General features: G+C 40.9%; 3 protein-coding genes across 6 annotated transcripts; 2 read left to right on the forward strand and 1 right to left on the reverse strand.

Moving 5' to 3' along the window:
- The first annotated feature begins 5,726 nt into the window (after positions 1–5,726).
- Positions 5,727–10,869, forward strand: m6pr (mannose-6-phosphate receptor, cation dependent). The gene is made up of 7 exons (XM_022756665.1): positions 5,727–6,048; positions 7,464–7,636; positions 7,826–7,983; positions 8,215–8,324; positions 8,679–8,809; positions 8,896–9,022; positions 9,118–10,869. The coding sequence occupies exons 1-7, from the start codon at positions 6,043–6,045 to the stop codon at positions 9,238–9,240; spliced, it is 828 nt and encodes a 275-aa protein (XP_022612386.1). The 5' UTR covers positions 5,727–6,042; the 3' UTR covers positions 9,241–10,869.
- Positions 10,870–12,011: 1,142 nt separating this feature from the next.
- Positions 12,012–18,495, forward strand: phc1 (polyhomeotic homolog 1). 4 transcript variants are annotated; one of them, XM_022756591.1, is made up of 14 exons: positions 12,012–12,063; positions 13,071–13,192; positions 13,336–13,446; positions 13,542–13,619; positions 13,710–13,853; positions 14,113–14,322; positions 14,442–15,191; positions 15,284–15,419; positions 15,550–15,728; positions 15,854–15,917; positions 16,034–16,121; positions 16,376–16,547; positions 17,189–17,426; positions 17,514–18,495. In XM_022756591.1, exons 2-14 carry the CDS (start codon positions 13,076–13,078, stop codon positions 17,663–17,665), a joined length of 2,439 nt encoding a protein of 812 aa, XP_022612312.1. In that variant the 5' UTR covers positions 12,012–12,063; positions 13,071–13,075; the 3' UTR covers positions 17,666–18,495. The 4 variants fall into 4 exon arrangements, with proteins under 4 accessions (XP_022612312.1, XP_022612314.1, XP_022612316.1 ...); XM_022756593.1 differs by having other exon boundaries at positions 13,542–13,607; positions 17,514–18,494; XM_022756592.1 differs by lacking the exon at positions 12,012–12,063 and adding an exon at positions 12,111–12,132.
- A 61-nt stretch (positions 18,496–18,556) lies between these two features.
- On the reverse strand, positions 18,557–24,240 carry LOC111230070 (tyrosine-protein kinase STYK1-like). The gene is made up of 10 exons (XM_022756636.1): positions 23,723–24,240; positions 22,763–22,818; positions 22,386–22,556; positions 21,227–21,559; positions 20,931–21,112; positions 20,717–20,791; positions 20,194–20,402; positions 20,019–20,059; positions 19,461–19,557; positions 18,557–19,348 (listed from the first exon to the last, which is right to left on the reverse strand). The coding sequence occupies exons 2-10, from the start codon at positions 22,815–22,817 to the stop codon at positions 19,156–19,158; spliced, it is 1,356 nt and encodes a 451-aa protein (XP_022612357.1). The 5' UTR covers position 22,818; positions 23,723–24,240; the 3' UTR covers positions 18,557–19,155.
- Between the last annotated feature and the right edge of the window lie 1,281 nt (positions 24,241–25,521).

Consider the following 25,521-nt stretch of genomic DNA (forward strand, 5'->3'; position numbering starts at 1 on the left):
GTCTCACTGTCCACGTCGCTGCTCCACTCTCCACTGCTCTGGGATCGTGGTGGCACCCTTGGAGCTGTCCTGTTCAGGGATCGGCTGCTTCTGCCTGTTGTATCATCCCACCTAGGATCAGCCTCTCTTTCCTTTCTTTCCTTGTCTCTCCTCTGCTCGTACTCTTTGTATCTGTCACCCTCCCTCCTGTCATTTGACCACGCTCTCAAGTCTCCCCCACTCTCCTTCCGCCTCTCTCCCTCCCTCTCTGCCTCCCTTGCTGTTCTCCTGTCAGCCTCTCTGTACCTCTCCCTATCTTTCTCCACTCCCCTCCTCCTGGATCTATCCACTTCTCGCTCTCTGTCCCTGTCCCTGTATCTCTGCCTGTCCTCCTCCCTATACCCCTGCCTATTTTGATCTCTCTCCCTTGTTCTTTTGCCCATGTCGTCCCCCTCACTTCTGCTGTGTTGATATATCAACTCCTCCCCCTCTCTGTCCCTCACTCTTTCCCTCCTAAACTCTCTCTCATCACTGTCTCCTTCACTCCTGGTGTCCCTCCTTCCCTCTCTCCTCCCAACCTCTTCCCTCTCCTTCCTATCTGAGTAGATCTCTCTGTCTCTTCGCCTGTGTGGGGATGGCATCGTGGCCTCCCTCTCGCCCATGTTAGGCCTTGGTTTTTCTCTTTTTCTTGTTGCGTCTCTTTCTCTTCTATCCCATGAATCACCCACTTCTCTCCCCCTGTCTTGAAAAGCATCAGACTCCTGATATCTTTCCCTCTGTCGCAATTTCTCATCTTCTACCGTTCGTCCTCCCCTTTTTTTCCCATCTTCCTTTCCCCTGCTTCGGATCTCATCCCTTTCTGTCTCTCTGTACCTCTCTCTCTGCCCTGCCTTCCCTCTCTCTCTCTCCCAGTCATCTGCCTCTGTTCGCCTCGGCCTATCCCTCGGCCTCCTTTCTCCTTTTTCTTCATCAATGTCGGTGTTGGACATCACTCTTCTGTCCCGTTCTGCGCTGCGTTTTCTCATTCTGGGAAATGTGTCGCCTTTCTTCATTCCCCTTTCCACCTCTCTGTCGGCGCCCCTCTCTAGAGTCGACACTGGCCGCCAGTTTCTGCTTCTGTCCTCTTCTTGCCTCCTTTCTCTCTCCCTCCACTCTCTTTCTCCCTCTCTCACCCTGGGTGCAGTAGCTCTTTCATAGTGTCTCTCTCGTGGGTCCACATCTTTGTATCTCGCCTTGTCTCTCATTTTCTCCATTTCTCTTTCCCTCCTCCAGTCTTCCTCTCGGCTGCTGTCTCTCTCTCGCTCCGACTGGGCGGTCATCGCTGGCCTGGGACTTGGATCCCTGGAGATTTTTCCACCTGGCTGAAGCTTGCGGTCAGACGTGTTTATGTTAGATAAAGTGTCAAAGAGGGTGCAGCTGGGCCTTTTGGTCCCCATTGTACCATAATATGGTGAACCTGGAAGACAGTAACAGTCATCAGTTTAGAAATGGGTCAGTAACAGTCAAGGCATTTTCAGGGACAGATCACTAAAATGCAGGTCACATTAAACAAAATCAAACTTGAATACTTAGTTAATTTCACAGAGCTGAATATGAATTGCCTGGAAAACTACTGTTTATTCCAGTAATGTTACTGCTGCCTCTGAAAAAGTTATGTCCTCTGCAAGAGGTCAGCTGAGTTATTTTGATTTGTCAAACACACCAAATAGCTACAGTTGTAATTCCAAGCTAAAAGCCACATGATTCTTTAAGACTAAATCTAGAAACTCTACAGTAGAATAGAGAGAAGGCTAGAGAAAAGGTGACACCCTCTTACAGTTATCTAAGAATGCAGCACAGACCTGCAAAGCACAGCATACCAAAAGAAGTCTTTCAGAAAGCAAGGGCCTGTGACACATAGGCACGGCATGTAACATGTAAACCACAACTAAGACAGATCTAAATCTGTTCTCAAACCAGAAACAGTCTAGAGAAGTGTTCATCTGAAATGCATGAAAAAATAGTAAAGCGACTCACCTGAATGTGGTATCCTGGGGAGATCCAGTCCACCCCCGTTCCTCCCTCCCTCCAGTCCAGCTCAGCTCAAAAGCATGGGATTGCACAACCCATAAGAATTCATTCCATGTATTCACAATGTCTAGGTGACGAAACGGCTTCTTTCTTTTCAAATAAATCCCAAATCCCTTTTTCTTTTTCTCTCACTACTTTAACTCTGGTGAAAAACTGAATGTTTACGCCTGAGCTCTCCTTGCTTTCCGTTTTGCTGCCTCTCTCTCAGTCTCTCTCCACCTCCCCTCCTCCCTCAAATTCTCAAACAAGTCTCAACAGATTGACACTTATCTTTCCCCTCCTCCTGCTCTCAGTCTTGTCCTCTCAGTCGCTGCTGCTCAACATGGAGATCTCCCATAAATCAAACAAAAGTCTGCCAAGTTTGTCCACTACTTCATTTCCCTTCCCTCTACCGCCGACAGGACTGCGGATCTGTGTGGACCCCCCCTGGCAAAATAATAGTACACAACTCTCTCCTGCCCCATTCTTCTCTCACGAAACACAGGAAGTACACCTACTTGGTGCGTCTGTCTTGGAGCAGCGATTGGTTGATATGCAGTAGCCGGGTGTGTCTGGACGACACACACAGCCAGGTAAGGTAAGAGCTAAAGGAGAGTGGGGGAAGGGGAGAAAGAGAGTGAGGATTGAGAGCACACACACACTGGAGGAGAGTTCACTATGGCCTATAAAAACTTCTCCACATTCCCTTGAGAGGTTGTAAAGAGGGGAAAGACAGGGAAACACAAACTGTTAAAGAAAAGCCAAGATTAAGCAATCACAGAGGAGGAAACCAAGGGAGGGGTGTATTACAGTGGTGATCTGTGAATTATTTGTTTGACAATGAGTGCTTTACTATGTTGATTGACGACTGAGGTCAGCTGAGACTGAAAGGTTGGAGTACCACGGCTCCTTGTCATTAGCATTACTGGGTAAAGACAGTAACAACTAACTATCATCACTTTCCTATTCACTTGTTTCCCTGTTTTGTTGCTCCCCATTAGAACTGCCCTGGTTTTTCTTCACCTTTACCTTCACTTTACCTTCACACTTTCTTATTTAGATTTGTATACATTTTGATGAAGGCCTTTATAACCTGGATTATTTTACTATTTTACATTTCATTAGCCAGTTTGTTACCTAACTGAAACTGAAAGAGTCTAATAAAACAATAAAAGTAATAAAACCACCATGAAGGTTAAAGTGTTCGGTGTTGATTCACGTTTATGGTCATATAGTTTGTGGTGAGGGCATTAGTATATGCTAAACTCCCATCTGAGTGTGTATGGATGGTAAGTAAAGGAATACTTTAATATTTTGGGGAAACAGACTTACTCACCGTCTTACTGAGAGCTAGATGAGAAACTTGATAGCACTCTTGCAGTCTGTGAAGCAAAGTGAAATGGATCTAAAACTGAGTTTACTTCTGCTTTAAGCTTAGACACAACCAGCTTTTCAAAGTATTTAATAGTGATGGCGATTAGAGCCACTGGCCTATTGTCATTGTTTTCTACTGTTCAGGGTTTTTTCAGTTCAGTCGGATAGTGCAGGAGTCCAAAGATTGTTGTTAAATGGGGCATGAAGCTGGGATGCAGATGAATCAACACCTAAAGAATGGCCTTTACGTCCATTAACTTTATTCCCTTATCCTTTGCTGATGCTGAAGCCTGTCCACATTCACATCTTCTAAAAAATTTAGAAATTTCTTTAAATGTGTTGCTCATTTCCTTTATGTGTACCAACCGTGAAGTTGCAAAATAATGGTGTTGCAGTTGTAAATGTCAATAAAGTAACTGAAATGAATGTAATTGAGTGCTGTATAGGCATTTTTCTTCCAATAAAATAAGGAATTTAATTTCTGTTAAGATTAAGAAGCTAACGATGACGGCTAAATAGGATGGGTTTAAAAATGTGTCAGGTAATTGAAGTTGAAACTAAACTTCTCATGTATTTTTATTTCATTCATTTCTTCATGGATAGGACTTTTGTATTAAATAGGAACAATGCATAAAAAAGTACTACCAAATATAAGGCAGTGCTCACTTGCACAGCAATAAGACATGAAGGCCACTGAGTGAGCGTTATTGATCTTTAATCTTAAACTTCTTTTATGCAACTTACGTTATGATTAGAAGAATGGGACATTGTTTCAGGCAAATTAGATCAAACTCTAAACAGGGCAAAGGTGATCTTGTATTTAAATTCATGGTGATAAATTTGAAGGATGTGATACAGACTACTGTAGAGAAAGCAAACTTTGTGTATAGTCATATGTTGTTACTGAGGCACTCGAAAAATGTGAATTCAACTGTAACAGTATACTGGATAAGCTGGTATACTAATGCACTATTATAATGAAAGCATCAGGGTTTTGATGGGCCAAAATATTTGAAACTTACTAACATTTAATTCCTTCAAAAGCAAAATATTTTCAACACGAGCACTTTATTAAACAACATATTTGAGGAACATGGTAGTACATATCTCTACTGTAACACCATCCTTTCACTTGTTAAATAAGTGATTGCATATTATCATGCAATTTCAGTGACAAAATACTCTCAGCTGCAACAGTCGCCAGGTAAAATAAATAAAACTAACGCAGTGTAACACAACAGCCTTGTAATAAATCCTGCCTTCATGAAGATTATAATGTATTGTTTTGGTTACAAAGGGTTTTAGAGAGGTGTTGAATCAACTTCATGGCTGCAGTTTAGTTTGGTTTAGTTGACATTAAGAACGGAGAAAATTAAATCACAGCACAACCTAACAGTATAATGTCATGGATTACAAAAAGTCCTGTTTCCATTGTGGTACTTGTTGTAAAGAGAGTAAAGATAAAAGAGTGTATGACTAGGTGACATTATTACCAACAACCCAATAGAAAGCTATTCTTATCCTTCTTTTTAAAGTTATGGTGGTTACCTCATTTGTAGTTTGTGGCACTGCTAACCTGTATTGCATTATTCTGAGTAATGTTAATGTTGTATATTTTTAATTATAATGTACACCACAAATTACACCCTCCAAAATTAACATAAAGTTGAATTATGAGGCTCTACAATTTAACAACATAAGAAGTTTTTGCACCCAGGACCCCTACCTCAAAAGAGCTAGATCAAAGGTTAATGTGGAAAGTTATTATATAATTCTTATGATGGTAACTTCAGGTGGTCAATCAGTCCACCACTTTTGTCCAGGTTGAAATATCTTCACAATTATTAGATGTATAAATGATGAGACCTACTGACTTTGGTGAGCCTCTGGCCCTTCCTCTAGCGCCACCATGAGGTTGACGTCTGTGGCTTGGAGTGAAACATCTTGACAGTTATTATAGGTTGCCTTTTCCTCGTGCACCACAATATATAATACGATATAAATAATGTTACCTATTATGTTTTTACCAATATTCCGCTATTTTATTTAAAAGAAGGGAATTTGGTGGAAGGTTAAATAATGTGCGAAGTGATAAAAGACATGCATATCTCATTAAAGTAACATGTTCCGGGATGTGCAGCGCTCAACAGAAATGGAGCAGACAGAAAAGATAGTTTCTCTTTTCACTTTTATTCCTCCACTAATATTGAACTGGGCAGCTCTCGGGTCAGCTGATGCGGGTGTGCGGGTTCAGCCGCAGCTCATTGGTCGCGCTTCATATGGACGGTCACATGCGCGCGCGTGAATGTGTGTGTTTAGTTTCACTTCCGCACTCCGCTACTGTCTGTAGCCTGTTAGCCTCTTGGGCATCCATCTCTCACATTTTGGGGAAGAGCACGTTAATTATCACGGACAGAAAAACGTGCAGCCTATGACTCCTGACTACATTCAGATTAACTTTTTTTCGTCTGCATAACGAAATAAGAAGCTTTATTCCTTTTAAAGTCAACCAGGAAGCGACGTTAGCGTGAGGAAGCTCACTACATCATCAACTGGCTACATTTTAAACATCTGTCAGCCTTTATGTAAACCTGTAACTGACAAAGGAGCTTTCCCCACTTGTTCACAGTAGGAGAAGTCATGAAGGTAGGTGCACAATGTAGCTAAAAGTTTAACTCTGTGCAGCTTTTCTTTTCTTTTTCTTTTTTTTTTTTTTACCTGACTGCGTTTCCTCAGGAAAACTTAATGCCTCGTGTTGAGAGGAACAGACATTTTACATACACGTATGTTTACTTTCAAAACTTCCTATTTCCAATTACACGAACTGTTTATACAGTTCTTATTCTATTTGTTCTGAACTTACATATTGTAGAACACACTGAAAATAGTTTTTCCAAAAAATGTGCTGCTACTTTCCTCCCAGTTTTTTTTTTTTTAAATTCAGGAAGCATTTAAATGAGTGCACATATTACTTTTACTCAGTAGCAGAGCTGCAGCGATGAGATGATTAATCAAATAATCGACAGATATTATGATAATTGATAATCCATTTAAGACTTTATATTTTGCACGTCATATGATTGTAATGAATATCTGTTAGTGTAGGAATTGTTGGTCAACCTGGGATGTGGCAAATTATACAAACTAATTTGGACATCTTGTGGACAAAACTATTACTGACTAGGCTGACTGACTAGTTGTGGCCCTAGTCAGTAGGAGCATTTGTAATTCTAACTAGTGCTGAAATGATATCAGCAATTCAGTGTTTAATTTATATTATATTTTATATTTATTTTTATAACAAAAATGCCAACATTCACAGGTTCAAGATTATCAAATGTGAAGATTAATGGTAATGTGGAATAAATTGAATATAGGAGCACTACTTCTTGCAATTAAATTTTGACTGATCAGAAATAGTAAGTGAATGATACAGATAAAACCCATCGTAAATCATATGAAATACCTCACAAACTAAGATATCACATTGTCACAAAATGCCATAACTTCATTATGTGGATTATGTTTACAATTAACAATTATTTTCCTGTGTGATTTAATATCCTGAATATTTTCTCAGATGACTGATTAATCAGTAATTTTTTTTTTTAAATAAAGTTTTAAAAAATTTAAAAATATCAGAAACATCCCATTATAGTTTCCATGAGGCATATTCAGATTGTTTGTTTTGTTCTTTGTCATAACATCATATGACAAAGAAAAGCAGCAAATCATCAAATTTGTGAATCTGGAATCAACAGATATTTTGCATTATTGATTGAGAAATGACTGAAACTGAACCTAATATGAAAATAAATGCTCAGTTAATCACTTGATTAATACCTTTCAGCTCAAAAAGGGATTGTGATCATAGTACCACCATAATTATACTACCATAGTATAAACGATATTGAAAGAAGTCTCTGATGATATGGTGTCTAACCCTAATGTCAAATGAATAGAAAGTAATTATATTTGAGAATCGCTTGCTCTGTGATAAATAAAATAACAGTCTTTCTTTTGAAAAAGTCAGTGTGTTTTTCTTGTAACATCTGTTCCAGCTGTTCAGAAGTCCCAGTGGAAGGCCCTTCCTGGTGTGGACCCTGGCGGTTCAGCTGGTCCTGTGTGGGAGTTGGGTGTCCGCTGCTGAGGGCATCAACAGCTGTAAACTGCTCGCTAACTCTTCGTCAGAGTGGACTGTCCTCAAGCGACTAGAGCCACTCGCCAATAAGAAGTAAGAAATGACTCCGTTTTGTATCTGCATATTCAGTGTCAGCGATATAACAGCAGATTGTTTTTGGATTGCCTGTTATCACTCAGCACATATTGAATGTGTAATCCAGCCTTGACAGAGGGATTTTGCCTAATAATACTTTGCCATTCAGTGTTGACTTTTTACTGGGATGTGTTCTCATGTTGACAGCTTTACAGTAGAAGACGAGAGTTACAGATATGTGTTCCAGTTGTGTGGCGATGCAGGGGGTGTCCCAGGAGCTGGGCTTATTCAAATGGACAAAAAGGAAACAGGAAAGAAACAAACTGTGATTGGCATGTATAATGCAACACAAGCCATTGGAGGAAGTAAGTAATTTACACTGACTTTGTTTTGGTATCTTACATGACACTTTTGCATGATATGATGGATTGTTAACCATTCTAAAACAAGGATTTTAGGTTGCAGGATTATGTTTTTGAGACAAACTATAAGAATAATCAGTCTGAAGCCTAAGATTGGAATTAATCTTGACATGGGACCAAACCTTTCATGCGGTGCTTTAGTTCAGTATTGTATCTTTTTCCCTGCCCTTCCAGGTGACTGGGTGATGTTGATCTACGGAAATGGCGACACATATAAAGATCACTGTAACAAGGAAAAGAGGAGGGCCATTGTTATGATCTCTTGCGACAGGAAGAAAGACATGGTAAAAGAAATACAGATGGCTTTTAGATCACCTGATGTGAGAAACAAAATTACTGGTTGTTTAGATCAAAATTACACTGCATTAAAAAAAAATACAAGGGGCTGCGTTGGTGCTGGAGCGTTGCTTCAGGTACCATTATGAAGGTGAAATTTGATTAAAAAATTTCAATCAGGATCAACTCTCTGGTTTCATTGACATAAATAATCGGACTACATTTTTTTTCACACACTGCTCACAGGAGTCTGAACACAGCCTAATGCTCCTCCCAAATGTCATGTAGTCTTGCACCCTGTCTCCTTTTCTAAATGTGTGTTACCTTTTACTTACCTTTGTCTCCTTCTATCTCACTTCCAGGGCAACCTGGAGGTGGTTCTGGAGGACAGGAGTAGGGGGGAGCAATGTTTCTACTTGTTTGAGCTTGACTCCAGTGCGGTGTGCCCAGCTATTGAGTCCAAGCTCAGCACTGGCTCCATACTACTCATCATGTGCGTAAAGACAGTCTGTAGTGACACAAAACCCCTTAATGTTGCAGCATAAATATTCAATGATCATAAGTTCTCTCTTCTTTCAGTGGGTTCAGTATTCTGGGTGTTTACTTAATTGGAGGTTTCCTCTACCAACGGCTGATTGTTGGAGCCAAAGGGATGGAGCAATTCCCCAATTATGCCTTCTGGGTGGAGATTGGCAACCTGACAGCAGTAAGCATGATCCACTTGATAAATAACATCAGTACACGCTCAAGATGATGTGTGTTTGTTTTAAATTCATAAGAAACTTTACCTCTCCCTTACAGGATGGGTGTGACTTTGTGTGCCGCTCACGGAATCGAGAGGAATCCCCAGCTTACAGGGGAGTGGCCCCTGAAACTTTAGCGGAAGAGCCAGAAGAGAGAGATGACCACTTACTACCTATGTGACCTCAATATGTCAGAACAGAATGGGACAGAATTTTTCACTGTGTGACGCAGTTTACTCTTTCACAGGTTAGATGAAATTACTGCTAGACACAAGTCTGTTTTGGCTTGCTGGTTTAGGTCAGGACCTCCTCACACATTTGTGTGTATATCAGACTTGTGCCTAGGGTAACTACTGATGATCTGCTTGTGTCTTAAGAGGACATGTTACTCCACGGGGCTGACAGACTTGTCTTCTCTCTAAACCATGCATTTCATTGATGTCAGACAAATGAGTAATTCATCCAAGATTGTAAAGTGACAATAAAGAACAACTCTTCTTCCATGGAAATCTGACACAAAAGGCAGAGGTTAAGAAGTTGGATTTCTACGTGATCTAAACTTAATGGCATACTGTTCATCTTTTTTGCTTGGCTAATTATTGATGTTGTTTGACATGTGTGCAGGTTGCAACAAGCTGTTCTTCCTGGGGTCCTGGTTGTGCACTGACAGTTGCAGGTTACTAAACTCACGAGTGCTTTTGCTTGTGTAATTTGGCTTTAATCCGTTTGTTTTGTTTTGAACGTATAGAATATGAGAATGTAAACACTTAATTTTACTGTGACTATTCTTACAGCATTGCTACACAAATGGAAATCACTGCAAAAACCATAGATGAATTTCACTTTAAGTTTGCCCCTTGCCTTTTTCCCACAATGTAGGGAAAAGCTTCTACATCAATGCTTATATTTCCCAAAAATGGTTTTACTAAAGTCAGCTTCCTGAGCTTGACAGTTGTAACTTCCCATACTCCTCTCTTAAATGTTCGTCACAAAGGTCAACAAAGCTATTAAATTCCTAAATTAAACCTATCTTACTAATACTACTGTAAGAGATTCCTAAATGAATTCTACTATTCATAATTTACGATTTCGAAAAGTATAGTACATACATAGAATATGTACTTGTATTTCTCATAGAATAGAAGAACATTCACTGCAAAAGAAAAATGTTCATTTTCACAAAGCTCCTCAATAATGAATATTATAGTGGGCAAACTAATCTCTGCCTACATGATAAAATTGACCCAAACACCAGATACACTGCTAGGTACACACACCGACCTTACAGTCTGTAGACTCATGTTTGACCAAATACTCAGGCTGCTTTGTGCCTGATATATTGCTTCTTTAGCAAGATACATAAGATACGTAGCAATGAAAGCACTTCTGTAATTCTCTTGTATCAATATAGCAGTAAAAATGTTATAGTTCTGAGGATATCAATAATGAGGTTTCTAATATTTTTACATAAATCTATTCAAATTATTCATGCTGCTATGGACTAAAGCAGGCTTTTTGAACTTGATGGGAAAATTATGTTAGTAGGTGTCAGTGAAATTTAAGTTACTATCAGTGTGAGCACTTGTGTGAGAACTGTTTGTTTTCTGTCATTTGCCTTTTTGTCTTTATTAATGTTGATATTTCTTTGCTCAATTCAGCGAATTATACTCTGGTTGAAATGGTTACACCTGTGGTTGTATTGAACTGAACAGCCTATAGATTGATGTAATAGCCTGTTTGGTTCAAGGATGACTTTAAATCACACAACTTTTAGTTTGGTTCTGATTGCATTAAAAAATACAATATGAAACTAGTTTCTAGTTTATTTATGATCATTGTGTTGATGAACTCTTTACACACCAAAGTACACTGGAGTTTGTTTTAATAAAAACTATATGCACAATATATTTTTATTGGCAATTTACTGTATTTTAAATTAACCTATGATAAAGATCTTTGATATGGTGAGCACTGTTATTGAACATACACCTGGTGTTGGTAGATGTTTCAGGGAAAAGAATCTGCTTTACCAGGTTCCTTTATCAGTGGTTCTTAAACCAGTCCCAAAGACTAAAAACACACAATTACCCAGAAATCTTTATCACAGAGTAACATGGCTGCAAAGATTTTACAACTCATTTACTGTCCTGAGGTAGGACACTTGCTTTGTGTTGTGAAAGGCTTAGATGAAAAAACATTTTTAAATAGTCTTCACTATATGCAATTTTAGATAATGTACTTTGGGGGGATTGCTATGAGATCAAAGTAGATAATTATGGCAGGAAGAAAATGTAGGCCAATAACAGGGCATTGCCTAGGCTACTATTGGGCATAAAACTCAACATAACTCGCTCATCACATCCAGCGCTGCAACACCTCATCAATCGAACAATGCCAATGTTATTTTCTATATTTACACTGCATTCTGTTTTCTTATTGTGCAAATAAACCTTTCTCAAAACATTCTCATTTGTTTTAGTGTTTCTTGGTGCAAGCTATTTTCCAGAACAGGCTCAACAAATAATGCTTTTTAAAAAGTGAGGGTCCCCTGTGTAAAAGACACCTATGGGGTAGCATCCAACCAGTCTCTGTGACGCACCAGAAAGTGTAGAACATGTTATCAGAAAGGGAGGATATGATGGAGGAAATGCAAAGATTTTCTGATGAGAGGAAGAGAGTTAAAGGAGATACTGGAGTGGGTTGGAAGTAAACAGAGCAGGATATGCTTCGTAAACTTCGTGGGGGAAAGTAAAACAGGACTGATGTTAAAAGTTTAGTAGTCGGGACAATGTAGGAGCTGCCTGAATCCAGAGGATGGCAGTAATATGACCAGCGGCCGTTACTGAGGAAGAAGAAGAAGAAGAAGAAGAAGAAGAAGAAGAAGAAGAAGAAGAAGAAGAAGCAGAAGAGGCAGAAGAAGAAGCAGAAGAAGAAGAAGAAAACCTGTGAGGGGCGGGGTTTTGTTGGAGGCAAAAATCCTGAAAGGGGCTGTCGTTATTTTCAGGTAAAACCAAGATCGGAATATAAAACTAATTGCTTATAACTCTGAAAAGAACAGAAAAGTCATTGAGAGGTACACACCCGAGCACGCCGAAAACCATTAAATGTTAACTTCATGCAGTAGTGAAAGCTGGATAGATGCTAGCTTTATACCTGCTAGCATTGCTAGTCGGTTAGCCTATAAACTAACGCTGCATCTTTTATGTCAGTAAACGTTAGTGTTAGCAACAACCCAACGGATCTTCTACTTGCATTTAACACTTCTGCACTCGGCCTTTTTTCTAGCACCGTTACAAAAGTTAATATATTTTTATTATGACATGTCAGACTTGTGTTTGGGGAAAGCTAACTAGCAAAGTCCATTGTAGTTAGCCACAGCTGGCTAGCCTCTGTCTTACTTTGTGTTTATGAGCTTTCCTCCATGTTGTTCTTTCTCTCGTATCCATCTATCATGTTGACAACTGCTGTGTTAATGAAAATACCACAACGCTCCTGCTCGCCACCATCAGTAGCCAAACCGGGTCAGCGATAACGTCTGCCAAGCTCTTAAGTAGTCACAACTCTGTGCAGGGGTGTAGCTGGCTGTGATTTATTGTCTCTCTGTAAGAGTAATCCCAGGCACCTCTGTTTATATATAATGAACCCAGTACTGGAAACTTTGAGGTAGTACTCCTGCAGTGGGACCCTAGAGGTTTCACCACGTATCACCCCATTTATGCCAGCAGTGCCTGTGAGACATTTGAAACCCACTGATTTAACCCAAGTTTTTTTTCTATGTACTGAAGCTATAATAACTGATAATTTGAGTTTTCATATGTAAATCTGTTTGACCTAGTTATTTTTCTTTAAATTATTTTTAGTATGTGGTCCCAGCAAGGGGTACTACATTGCATGTTCAACAAGTTTTTATGCCTAGGTATTTACAGTTTAAAAGTTATGCTGTAGAAGTAGAAGCAGTTGTTATGTATAGAGCACAAGCGTTCTCTCACAACTGCTTTTGGTTTTGTGCAGCAAACATGGATGCAGGTGAAGACCAAAACACAGGCACCACCAATGGAAATCCTCAGACAAGTGGGAACTCACGTGCACCCCAGATAGCCCACATGTCTCTATATGAGAGACAGGCTGTACAGGTGAGAGTTTGTGTGCATAAAATAAAGCACAGGTATGATGAGAAGACTAATGTTTCATATATTGAATTGTTAATAATATGTAAATATAGATACTTATAAATTATTCTTAAACAGTCTGTGTATGTGTGTCTGTGTTTGTTTAGGCTCTCCAAGCACTGCAAAGACAGCCAAATGCAGCTCAGTACTTTCAGCAGCTCATGCTGCAGCAGCAGATCAATAGTGCCCAACTCCATAACTTGGCTGCTGTGCAACAGGTAACCATAATAATTACAGAAAAAAATAGGTTGTACAAAAGTATGGTCAGCAGAAACGTCACGCTCCATCTATATGATTTCTCTCTTTAAACCAGGCCACCCTTGCAGCTAGTCGCCAGTCCAATACCCCGAGTAACAGCATGTCCCAGGCGCCCACCACAGTGAGTTTTTATGTCAGTCATTTTGGAATGATCAGTTACACAGCTTATTTATGAAAATAGTCGGCAGTTTTGGTTAAAAACTTAATTTTCTGTTCTTCCCAGGTCAACCTAAGCACCACGTCTGCAGGTGGGACAATGACTAATCCCCGTCCCCATGGGCCAGTCACCTCTGCAACAACTCCAGCTCTCAACCAGTCGGTGTTACTGAGCGGAAACTCGGCAGGACAGGGACAGATGTATCTTAGAGTGAGTTAAAATTTTATCTTGCACTGTGTCCATTTTTGGCAATAATCTCTGAAAAAGCTTGTATGTTTGGTGTTCCATAAACCTAATTGGGTACTAATGATAGTGGTTAATAACTTGAAAGAGCTGATTGACAATAAAATAATATTGACAATAATCATCAAAATTGATAATGTCATTAAATATTCAATGTAGTTAAGAAGTCATTCACAGAAATATTTGGTGTTTACAAGATTAATCATTTGTCCTGTTCCTCACACAGGTCAACCGCTCTCTCAGGGCTCCCCTTGCTTCTCAGCTCATCTTTATGCCTGGTGGTACAGCAACAGCTACTGTAGCAACAGTTGCCCAGACACAGCCGCAGCAGCAGCAGCAGCAACAGCAGCAGCAACAACAGCAACAGCAACAGCAACAGCAGCAACAGCATGAAGTTGCTCCTACCACTGCCAGTGCACAGTCTGACAATGATCAGGTTTGAGTACCATTACCTACCTGTAATGTTAAGTCTGAGCCATTTAAAGTCATACAGTCCTGGAAATTTGATTTCTCAACTGCATTTCACCACAATCTACACCTTTCTTCCTGTCCCAGGTGCAGAACCTGGCGCTGCACTGTGCTTCCACTCCCAGAGCAGTTGCTGTCAAGTCTGAGCTTCCAGAGAGGAAAGATGCTGCCAGCTTTCCTCTTGGTCAACAGCAGCAGACTTTCCCCCAGACAGCTCAGCAGCAGCAAGTACAACCACAACAGCAACAACAAATGGCCAAACCTAACTTTACTCAGCAGTCCACCCCCAAGACTATGACTGTAAAAACTGGAAACCAGGCGGCAATGACTGTTACTCCCGCTGCGTCTGTAGCTCCCTCCTCCACCTCCTCTCCAGCACTCCCTCTCTCCCAGCTCCTCCTTTCCCCCTCTGCTGCCCCTGTGATCTTGGTGCCCACCTCAAATGTTCCTACCTCCACCCAGGGCTACCCAATCGGCTCAGTGGCCCCAAAAGCCAACGTCAACACGCAGACTCTGGTGGTGCAGCCGTTACAACAGGCCAGCACTACCGCAGACAAAGGCCCTGTGCCTATCCAGCCCAAGACAGCTCAGGGACACCGTTTACCTGTGCAGCTGCCTCCTAGACACCCACCTCCCATTCTTCCAGCACCACCTAACAACAGCCAGGCCAGCACTGGGGGGCACAACCCTCCCCACATCCCTGTGCAGCTGGTGGGAGCCAGGCAGGGCTTAGCAGGAAATGCACAGGCTGTAGCCCTTGCACAAGCAAGGAGCAGCACAGCCCTGGAAAACACAGCTGGTGGGAATGTTAATGCGGTCTTCAACAGCAACGCTATGGTAAGACAACTGGAAAGATGCGCTTAGTGACACTGACACTGTTTTGGGTAAGAATTCTAACACCTGCTGCTTTTTTCCTCACATACCATCAGACAAAGCCTCCCAATGGCTCTCTGAAGAGAAAATCAGACTGTGATGCTCCAAATGAGATGGCAACAGAATCTTCAGACTCGGCACCAATGAAAGATTCTGCTCCTCCCTTATCCCCCGCCCCTACAAAGGACTCAGGTCTGTTGATTTTGTCATCTACAAATCAAGCATAAATTATTTGTAGCAACACCTGCAAATTGTGACCATAAATCTTGAAATCTGGTTAAAAATTAATTCTGTCCCCTGTTTGTTTCAATCCTGAATGTAGCTCCTCCTGTAGCCGCTGCATTCTCATCTCCTCCCACCCTATCCTTACCTCTGCCCTTGTCAAGAGTCGGGCATGGGGACAAGGAAAGAGCGCCTGTTCCCCAGGCAGTGGTCAAACCTCAAGTTCTCACCCACCTCATAGAGGGCTTTGTCATTCAGGAGGGAGCTGAACCCTTCCCTGTAAGGCTGCTCTGCCATGAAAGCACACATTTCATATTAAATGCGATCTTAGGTTTGAATAATATTGACTGTGCACTTTTCTGTGATAACGTTCCTTACTGTCTGGCTAATATTTGATGTGACAGGTGGCTGGACTCCTCAAAGACAGAGATTTTGCTCTGGTAGGCCGCTCTGAAAACGGACCTCCTTGTAAGTGGTGGAATAAGATTTATTTTTTGATGATCAAGTATGATAACCATTAACGACTTTGTATGGTGATAATTTTACTAAATGTAATGGAGCTTTTCTTTCCTCTTCCTCTCCAGTGTTGAAATGTGAATACTGTGGAAGCCTCGCTCCAGCCAGCCAATTCAGAGGATCAAAGAGGTTCTGTTCAAATACTTGTGCTAAGAGGTAGGATTTCCACTAACATCCCCAAGCTTCTCTATTCAGCATAATTTAACTTTATTTTGTGCTGTCTTGTATGAAATAAACTAAAAACTCTATGAGCTTCACTAATGAAGTACCAAGAGTTAGCAGGTTTTCATTCCAGCCAACAACTGTACCCAGTGATGCCACTGATTAAGCACCTTGTCCACAATGGTTGTTTGGTTGGAGTAAAAATCCAAATGTTTTCCTGAGTATTGACTGTGCTCTGCTATCCACAGGTATAATGTAAGTTGCAGCCAACACTTCAAGACAAGCAGGGGGAGAAGTGGTGCAGGACTGGCATCGCCTCCAGCACCCACTGAGAGCGCTGCGAGGCGCAGGGGCCCCTCTCGCAGGAACAGTTCTAATATCGCCTGTAATAAATTATCAAGCAGGCATCTACCTGTCAAGGTGAGCTCCGCTGTTCGAAGGGTGAGGTTGGAAATATTCTGCTTTTCCTGTTGTCAGCAAATCCCATGAAAAAATCAAAACAGCAATGAATTAATCCAACTAACAAGTATTTTCTGTTTATCTAAAGCTGGGTGTGGTTAGACATCCATTTTTTCATTGTACATTGATTTTAAACAACAACTTGTAAAAACACACCAGTGAGCCACATGCTCCTTTATTGCAATGAACACTGGCTCTATAGTTTATTTTGAATCAATCCCACGTACACTTTGCTGCTGTAAATACTCACTAGACCACCAAATGTGTACTACTCCGCTGATGAAAATAGTCCCTAACAAATGCACTATTTACTTCTGTTTAAGTAACATTTGCAAAAAAAAACTACAGTGCCCAGCTGTTGAGAGGAAATCATTTAACATTTTCTTTAAAATGAAACTTAATATTTGTGACCCGTCTTTATAAAAATTTAAATCTTTGGTGAGAACAAATTAGCTTTATTTGACCTGACTGCCTTAGTAGGAAAGTATCAGCATCGAGAGTCAGACTAACACACTGGATGGTTTTATACCATGTCACTTTATTGCCAGCAAATTGTTTTATCGTTGGCTTTTGTATCCGAATTTCCGCTCTTTTGGGTGCAGTGTCACTCTGAGTCCAGTCGCTCAGAGGACGTGTCGAGCGATGGAGAAGAGGAAGAGGACGATTCTCCGTCACTTTCCCCAAGCTCTTCACACTCCTGCTCTCGAGCTGACCACAGCGCTCCTCAGTCCGACAGCTCAGCTCCTGGTAGCCTCCCACTGGAGGGCGCCAACTTTCTCTCGGCAACTCCTGCTCAGTGGAGCGTTGAAGAAGTCTGCAGGTTCATTTCTTCACTTCAAGGTTCGTGCTCAGTGATTAAAGTCTTAGCCGTGACTCCTGGTCTGTTTTTGTGCTAGTTGTATCATCTTGTCTTTCTGTTGCGCTCAGGTTGTGAAGAGCTGGCTGCCCAGTTTCTGTCACAGGAAATAGACGGGCAGGCTCTCCTGCTCCTGCGAGAGGACCATCTCATCTCCACCATGAATATCAAGCTGGGTCCTGCTCTCAAGATCTGTGCCTCCATCAACAGCCTGCGTGAGTGATGAAGTCAGTACTTCAGAGGCGCACAGGGATCGTTTTCTCATTGATAATTTCTCACTGAAATCAATACCTGGACTTGCTCCTCTGTTAGTAAGAATTTAAAACCTAAGACTGAGATCTCCAGGGACAGTATGGATGTTTTGTTTTTTTTTTACAAAATAATGGTGCTACATCAGTCATGCGAAGACATGGGGATGGACAGTTTACTTTCTGGACATTGAATGTGCAAAAAAAACATGTTGTATGCATACTGTTATGTCTGAGTGGTGTGCATGGGCAGTCTGAAGTACCCCTGTCAGTAGTGTTTGTCACTTTTTTTCTGTCATTGTGAGTAGAGACCTTTTGTATGTATACTATACGCCAGCCTGCAGTAATCGGTGCTAGGTCTTCTAGCTGGGACGGTTCACCCGTTGGGTAAAAAAAGAAAAAGAAAAAAAAAAAAAGAAACGTTGCCTTCTTGCTGTATCTCAAACGGTGCTTTAACTTTAGTGATATGATTTTTGACGTCAGCAACAGTCACTTCATTTAAATGTCTTAGTCTTGTAGTAGTTATTTGTTTTTTTTCACCATAGATGTTCAATCCAGGCTCCAATCACATCGAGCTAAGGACACTCAAAAAGCCTGGCATTTTAATTAGTTCATTTTACCAGTTATTAAAAGTTTAGTTTTATATCTTTTCCATTTTGTACTACAATCAAAATTATTTTTTCATGGATACAATATAGTTTTAGTAGCTTTAATCAACCTAACTACCTGAAAATAGGTATTCCTCATGGTTTGCTCTCTCAAGGGCTGAGTGGAAGTGCTCTGTGTACATGTATGCAGTACTACCAATAAACAATACCTGTTACTGGAAGTATTTGTGTATACATTTATTACCCACAAGACATCCATGAGAAAAAGAAAAGGTCATTCCAGGCCCCATAATGATTATTTATTCAAATGTAAACAGTTCAGTTCATTTCTTGCTTAAAGCTATCTGTCTCCGTGAACTGAGCTTATAGAGAAAACATTGAATGTATTAATAATTCAATTGCATTATGTCCTTCATTTCCACAGCTATGCCTGATACGGAATAATACAAAAATGTAGTAATAACATATTAACTTTTAATATACATTGGCTTTAGGATGTAAACGTGTAAAATATCATATATTTACAGTATCAACTACAAGTTCAGGATGCAACAACTGTACGTTCATCAAGTTTACATATCTGAAAAGTCTACTAGATGTACAGTATTTCCCCACAGTTGAGGTCTTGGATTAAAATGCATGTTTCCCAAAAGTAAATAACTTATTTAACATATAAGACTTTTCATCATTTTTGTTGCATGAACCTGAAGTATGAGCGTACATAAATTTCAGTGCCCAAAGCACTTGTAAACAGATCTTGGAACACTTTTATTGCACCTGAAAGACTTGTGTAGGAAAAGTGCACCACTAGGGTGCTTGAGAAATAGTGCAATTTGTTTTTCTAGTACGAGCAGTGCTCAGAAAACAGTGTAGCTGTTTGTTTCCCCATATCCTGCTTCCTGCAGGTACTGCTCGATGTTGACTGTCCCAGGCACCTTGAGGAGTTTGTCAGAGGCATTCTTCTCTCCTGAGACGAGCTTTCGGCTCACGTCAGCCAGGGAGGGACGATCTTGATCCTTCCAATGGCAGCAACCCTTAATGATGGAGTACCTGAGAGAGAGAAAGAGAAAATAGTCTGAACTTTAGAGCATACTTGTTAATGGGAGAAATTCTTCAGTCAACGAGTTGGCTCAGGTTAGGTGTGTATTATCCGGATACTCACAGCGTGTTAGAGCAGTTGGAAGGTTTTTTCAGACTTTTCCCTCGTTGATGAAACTGAAGAAGTTCATTAACTGAGATTTCTGCAAACGGAGCTTCACCTGGAGAGAAAACAGTAAAAGTAGGAGGTAAGAATGGGAGATATGGATAACATCCTCTATGTACTTTTACATTGTGATATCAGTGTATTATGTGTAGTATAATATATTTCCTGGAAAATCGCTAGAGAAACTCTTTACGGATAGATGCGCAAAGTCCATGATCCAGCAAATTAGATAACTTACAGATAAAGGTACTTTACCATGTTTATGCAAAAATCCTATTCAAATCCAATATTGACATAAAGTAGTCCTGTTTATTGATTTTCAACATTGCCTATAAATGCCTGATGCAACCAGAGATATTGCATTGGAGTGAATGAGAGTGTAAATGGTTTGGGAAAATGTCACTGTGTTCAGAACGAATATTTTCAGACTCAGTATGTATTTATATTGCCTACCTAAGTAAGTACACTCATCCATTATTAATAGTCTGTTTTCTGAGAGGTTACAGGTGAACTTACCCAGTGTTGCCATTTCATACAGTAAGATGCCAAATGACCAGCTAGACGGGGACACACATAGGCAAGCAATGGTTAGCCCTCCACTAAGTAAATGTTCTTAATAGTAAACACACAGAAGATGCATTTCATGTCAACTTTTAATAAGTTAGTGAATGGAGGCATAAAAAGAACTCACATGTCACTGCTCTGACTGGCAGGCCTCTTGGCTAACACCTCTGGTGCCTGCCATTTCTTCATGCTGGGATCATCCCTCTGAGTGGCTCCCTGGTTCTTCCTTGTGTAGACCCCATGCAGACCCCAAAGCTTGGCCGTGAACTCCTTGCTGACCAGTACGCTGTGGGCACGGAGGTTTCCGTGGACAAGGTCTTTGCTGTGTAGGAACTCCTGATTGGGCAACAAGACAAAGGTGTCTCAGGATTAAGCAGATAAGTCTGTGCAGTTAATGTCACCTCTCCCATCTTTGCTGATATAAGGTACAGGTCCTTCCGACGCCGCACAGGAACTGCATTTTGAGAGCATTTTGGTACTGCTGGGACAGTGTGACAGATTTGAAACATGCAAATGTATAGGTTATTAAAAATGATAACCAATGAAATAAAAGTAGTTTAATTAGTTATGGCTGAGTTATGTCACTAATTTGAAAGTCAAACATGTGGCATAGAAAGAAAAGGTGAGGACATAGTTATTAGCATACTGACCAGGGCTGAGGCCACCTGTTTGGCCATGGTAAATATTCGTCTCTCAGTCATCTCACATGGAGGATCCACACGTTCCTGAAAAAACCAAACACAAGCAGAAATTATATTTTTGTCATTTGAATGCTTTTTAACTTCAGTTATATGGTTTGGTGTTTGAGTTTACGCACACTGGAGTAGTTTCCCCTTTTGTAAAAATAAACCTCACACTTCCTACCTGCCTGCATCTCCACAGGAAGCTGAGCAGGTCTCTGTTCTCCAGCTCCTCCACAACTGTCACCAGAGGAGCCCGCAAGGAGACCACGCCGAGAAGCTCTGGCAGGAATGGATGGGGTCCGAGCTGGGCCAAGAAGGATGCAAAACCCAGGAAGCTGTGTCTTTCTTCAGCGTCAGCCGAATCTGTAGAGGGTACAAATGACAGGGAGGTGACGAGAGGGAAAAAGAAACACTGTAGCTGAAGAAGTCAGACGAGAAAGAACCTGCGAATGAGATAATTAAGAGCTCTTTTCTCACCGTTTAGCACCCGCAGTACCACATTCCTGTTTTCCATACGGGCCCTGTAGAGGGACACAGAGGAGTCGGAGCGCACGGAGAAGGCAGAAGGCAGAGGGGAGACCAGGTTGAAGGACTCGGGCAACCTCTGGCGGGGCAACTCCCTGGGCTGGACAATTGGAGTGAAACTAGGCATGAGCGGCTGTGGGTGGGGGTTGGGTGGGAGAGAGAGTGTGCTCACAGACATGGAGGGGTTTTTTGAGGAGTAGGTGTTTGGGGGGTGGAAGGTGGAGTAGGAACTGGGCATGTCCAGAGCGATGCTTTCATGCTCCAGGACATTGATACCTGGTGGAGCTATGGACAGAGAGTTAAGAGACAGATAGAGAGGGAGAAAGAGAATAATAATTTACGTGAGAAAGGGTAAATAGAACTATTAGTCTTTTTGTGTAGTGTTTAAAAATGCCTAAATGAAACTAAACTATATTATACAGTGGACACTAGAACAAGAAAACACACGAATGCTGCTCTGCAGTTTAATACATAAAACCACAGTCCTTATATTTAGCCTTTGTAAAAAAAAAAAGTATACAAACATTTGAAAAATGCTTTGTAACACACTATAATGTAGTTCAATGCAGCTATAAGGACATTGTCAACAACAACATAACTTTTCCTATAAAAGCATATTTTGTGTATGTATATTTTCATTATTAGATTGTGATGCATTACCCCGTGGGCCTCTATCCATGGTGGTTATAGTTGTTAACATATACTTTAATGAAGACTTATATCTGCTTACCACTCCATTATAGTGTGTTATGAACCATTTATTAAATGTTTGTGTTCAGTGTTGCCCAGTGGCAATAATCTGTATGTCGCACAGCAGCAAAGGAAAAATAAAAGTTTGTTGCAGGGAAATATATGTGTCAGTGACAGCCTGATAGAAGGTGATTCATTTGCAACTTCAGTTTCATCAGTTACCTGGAATAGTGCAAGAAACAGTATAAAAAGTTCAATCTGATCGATGCTTTGCTGCCAACTGTAAATATCTCACTACACCTCTAGAAAACTGTAAAACTCAATAAATTGCTCATTATTTTAAATATACACATGGAAACATATTGCTGACTGTTCAAAGCAAACAATATTCACTTAAACCATGTCTGTTCCAGTGTCTTACCATCGATACCATGCAGCACCCTCCTGGAGGCCGACTTTGAGGCCTGTGGACGGATCCGGTCAACTTTCTCTGGACAAAAGCGCAGCAGTAAGATGAAGACCAGCGTAACCAGGAAGCTGGCCAGCAGCAAGATGGGCACTATGATCACCTCCTGCTCATAGACACGGATCTCTGCAAACAGGAACAGGCACAAGGAAACATCGGTCTTTATAATCACTCACTGATCTCAGAGTAGCATAGCAGACATGTTTGTACAGCGTGTGCTGGTACGTCTGTTCATCTGTCAACATATGTGAACACTTTGGCCTCCAGTGGTCAGACTCAGATCAGGCTAGGGGCCACTATCTTCGACTTTTATCTCTGCAGATGAAACTTACCGCAGATTGTATCTCCATGTTGGCAGTGGGAGTCTGCGTCTGATAATGAAGACATCCTGTCAAATGTAAAAAGAAGATGAGATGAAATGTTGCTGAGAATATTTGATTCGCTTTTGTCAAACTTCATATTTAGCAGGTTTGTAGTCTTCGATGTGTATAAATAAATAGATGACCATGATTGAAAACAACAGATAAAGTGATAGTCCTGAACCCCACTTTGTCTCAGGGGCTGAGTCTGTGAATGGTAACATGACTCTTACAGGTAACCGGTATGAGAAGGTGTCTGAGTGAACACGTAACTGAGACAAGGAACTTCAGCTGTTCTATCACAGCCTCTGAGAATATGCCAAACGTCTTCTTCCTGGTAATCAGAACGAAAACGCTGAAACTTCACCGTATCTTTTTACCGTGACAGAGAACCTTGAACCTTTTGGCCTCACAGCACACACTTCTGTGGTTGGTCAATCTTAAATATGAAGTTATATTATATGAGCTAGTTTAACCAGAATAGATGCCTTACACCAAAGCTGTATACAGAAAAAACTGTATCCTCTCTACCTGAAGCTGCTTTATGCTTAATGCTTAGATGCAGTGTGCAGGTACAAAAATGACACTCAGGGAAACACTTCAACCCTGTGATCTTCCTTTTACATCAGACCCAAGCACTCTGAAACCTGTTCATCTGCATTTTTTAACACATTAATTCTAGTGTTGTTCTACACACCCAAAGTGCAAACATAAATGTCAAAACAGCCCTGGCTCGCGTATTCCAACCAATGAAGAAAAACATTTTCTTGATTATCACAGGAGGATTGAAGCCAGAGGGAGATGCACAGATAAAACTTTTATTACATGAAACTCATGCTCCCTCTGCTACTTTAGTATTATTATGATATGTCGTAAAAAAAACAGACAGAATGAAAGTGTAACAGAGGAGACATCCAGAAAACAAATCCTTACCTCAGCTCCTTCGGTTGTCTCTTATATCCCAAAGAAAATGTTAGATCCTGTTATTACAGGCTCATGCTTCCCTCCTTCATGCAGTTAGGCACTTTTCATACATTCCTCCCACCTGAAGGACGAGTCTGGGTTCTGTCGTGCCGTTCAGCTCTTCATTGTCTTGTTTTTCTCAGGCGATAGGTCAGGCTCAAGGGATCAATGTGCTGCTCTCTGTTTGTCTACGTTCCACCGTCAATGTTTTCTTAACTCCACCCTCCTCACCTGCTCCTTATCCCTCTCCTCTCCTTCCTTTTTTCCTCCTTTCTGTCTCTGTCCTCCCCAGTTGGAGCGGTGATGCACCACTCTGATATCCAGGTGTAGTAATCCACAGTTGTGTCCCGTCTTTCTTAAGGTTTCCTCTACCACATTCTGTAATTTGCTTTGTCTTTTGAGGCCGACATATGTCAGCTGCTTCCAGCCCTGCCTTTCTCCTCTTTGTTTAGGGAAACTGGTCCTGCAGCTCTTGTCATTTTTTAGTCTCCAGCCTTCGGTTAAGCCTGTTTGCCCCACTTAGCCCATTGACTCGTATGACAAGCTCTGTAATCTCTGGAGTGTTTAGTCAGCAGTAATAAACTGCATTTCCTTCCAGGAACTGGTATCAAGCACACATACATAATCCCACTCCTGTCATTTCAGATCATGTATTATTATGACGCGTCACAGGCTTTTCTCCTCAGCAAATAAATAAAAGGAAGTAAAAAATAGAAGCACCAGCTCTCAGGTTTCCAGAGCACACATGTAAAAGTAAAGATAATAGAGAGTCTGATAAAAAGCAAATGTGTTGCCAAATACTCAGACAACAAGGAAACGTGCAAAAAAAAACGATAAAGTGGATTGAAAATCACTGATTACCCTATAATGATTGTGATGATGTGTGAGTTTTATTAATGTAATGCAATCTTTTACTAATCAAAAGATGAAACAGAGAGAAATAAAGAATTTAAAGTGTAAACCTAAAACAAATGTGTATTTGTAAAAACTGGAAAATGCACCATTACTTCATATTTAAAGTAGAGAGGCATGGCGCACTCCTCCACCACTTTTTAATTAAATTTCTTCACTCTTCATTTTTCATGTTTTATGTTGTGACACGTGATGCGACCTTGATATTCATGTCACGAACATGGTTTAATCCATCCATCCATTTCCTACACCCACATCCTGTTTAGTGTTGCAGCAGCTGAAGCGTTTCCCAGCTCACACTGGGACAGAGGAGGGTTACACCCCGGACAGATCATCAGTCTACCACAAAGTTAACACAGACAAAAAAACCACATACACACCAGCATTCATACTTATGGCAGTTTAGTTTCCAATCAACCTGACCTGCATGTGTTTGGACCTAGGGGGAGAAACCCACTCAGAAAAGTCTCTGCTTGCCTGCCAGTGGGTTTGACCTCAGGACCTACCTGCTGTGAGGTGACCACTGAGCCAAAAAAGTGATTTAGTAAGTGTCAAAAATGTATTTTACTTCACACTAAGAGGTTGAAGTAAGATTGATTCAGTCAGAACAGTAAATACCTGATTTTAAGATGATGAAAGTGGTTTGCTGACTTTAAACTCTGATCCGTCTTTACATTTAGTACAAAATGCTCATGGCATTTTATAAACTATTGATGTGTTAATATTAAGCTAAAAAGGTGAGGTTACAAATATAGCATTAATGAAAAAAACATACTATAGATATACATTTTTTGTGTAGTTTAGAGACTTAACAACCAAATCCTTCTTGCATACCTTGTATTTCCAGAGAAAAGAAA

The sequence above is a fragment of the Seriola dumerili genome, unplaced genomic scaffold (genome assembly GCF_002260705.1).
Source record: "Seriola dumerili isolate Sdu_G_001 unplaced genomic scaffold, Sdu_1.0 BDQW01000258.1, whole genome shotgun sequence".
Taxonomy (NCBI): Eukaryota; Metazoa; Chordata; class Actinopteri; order Carangiformes; family Carangidae; genus Seriola; species Seriola dumerili.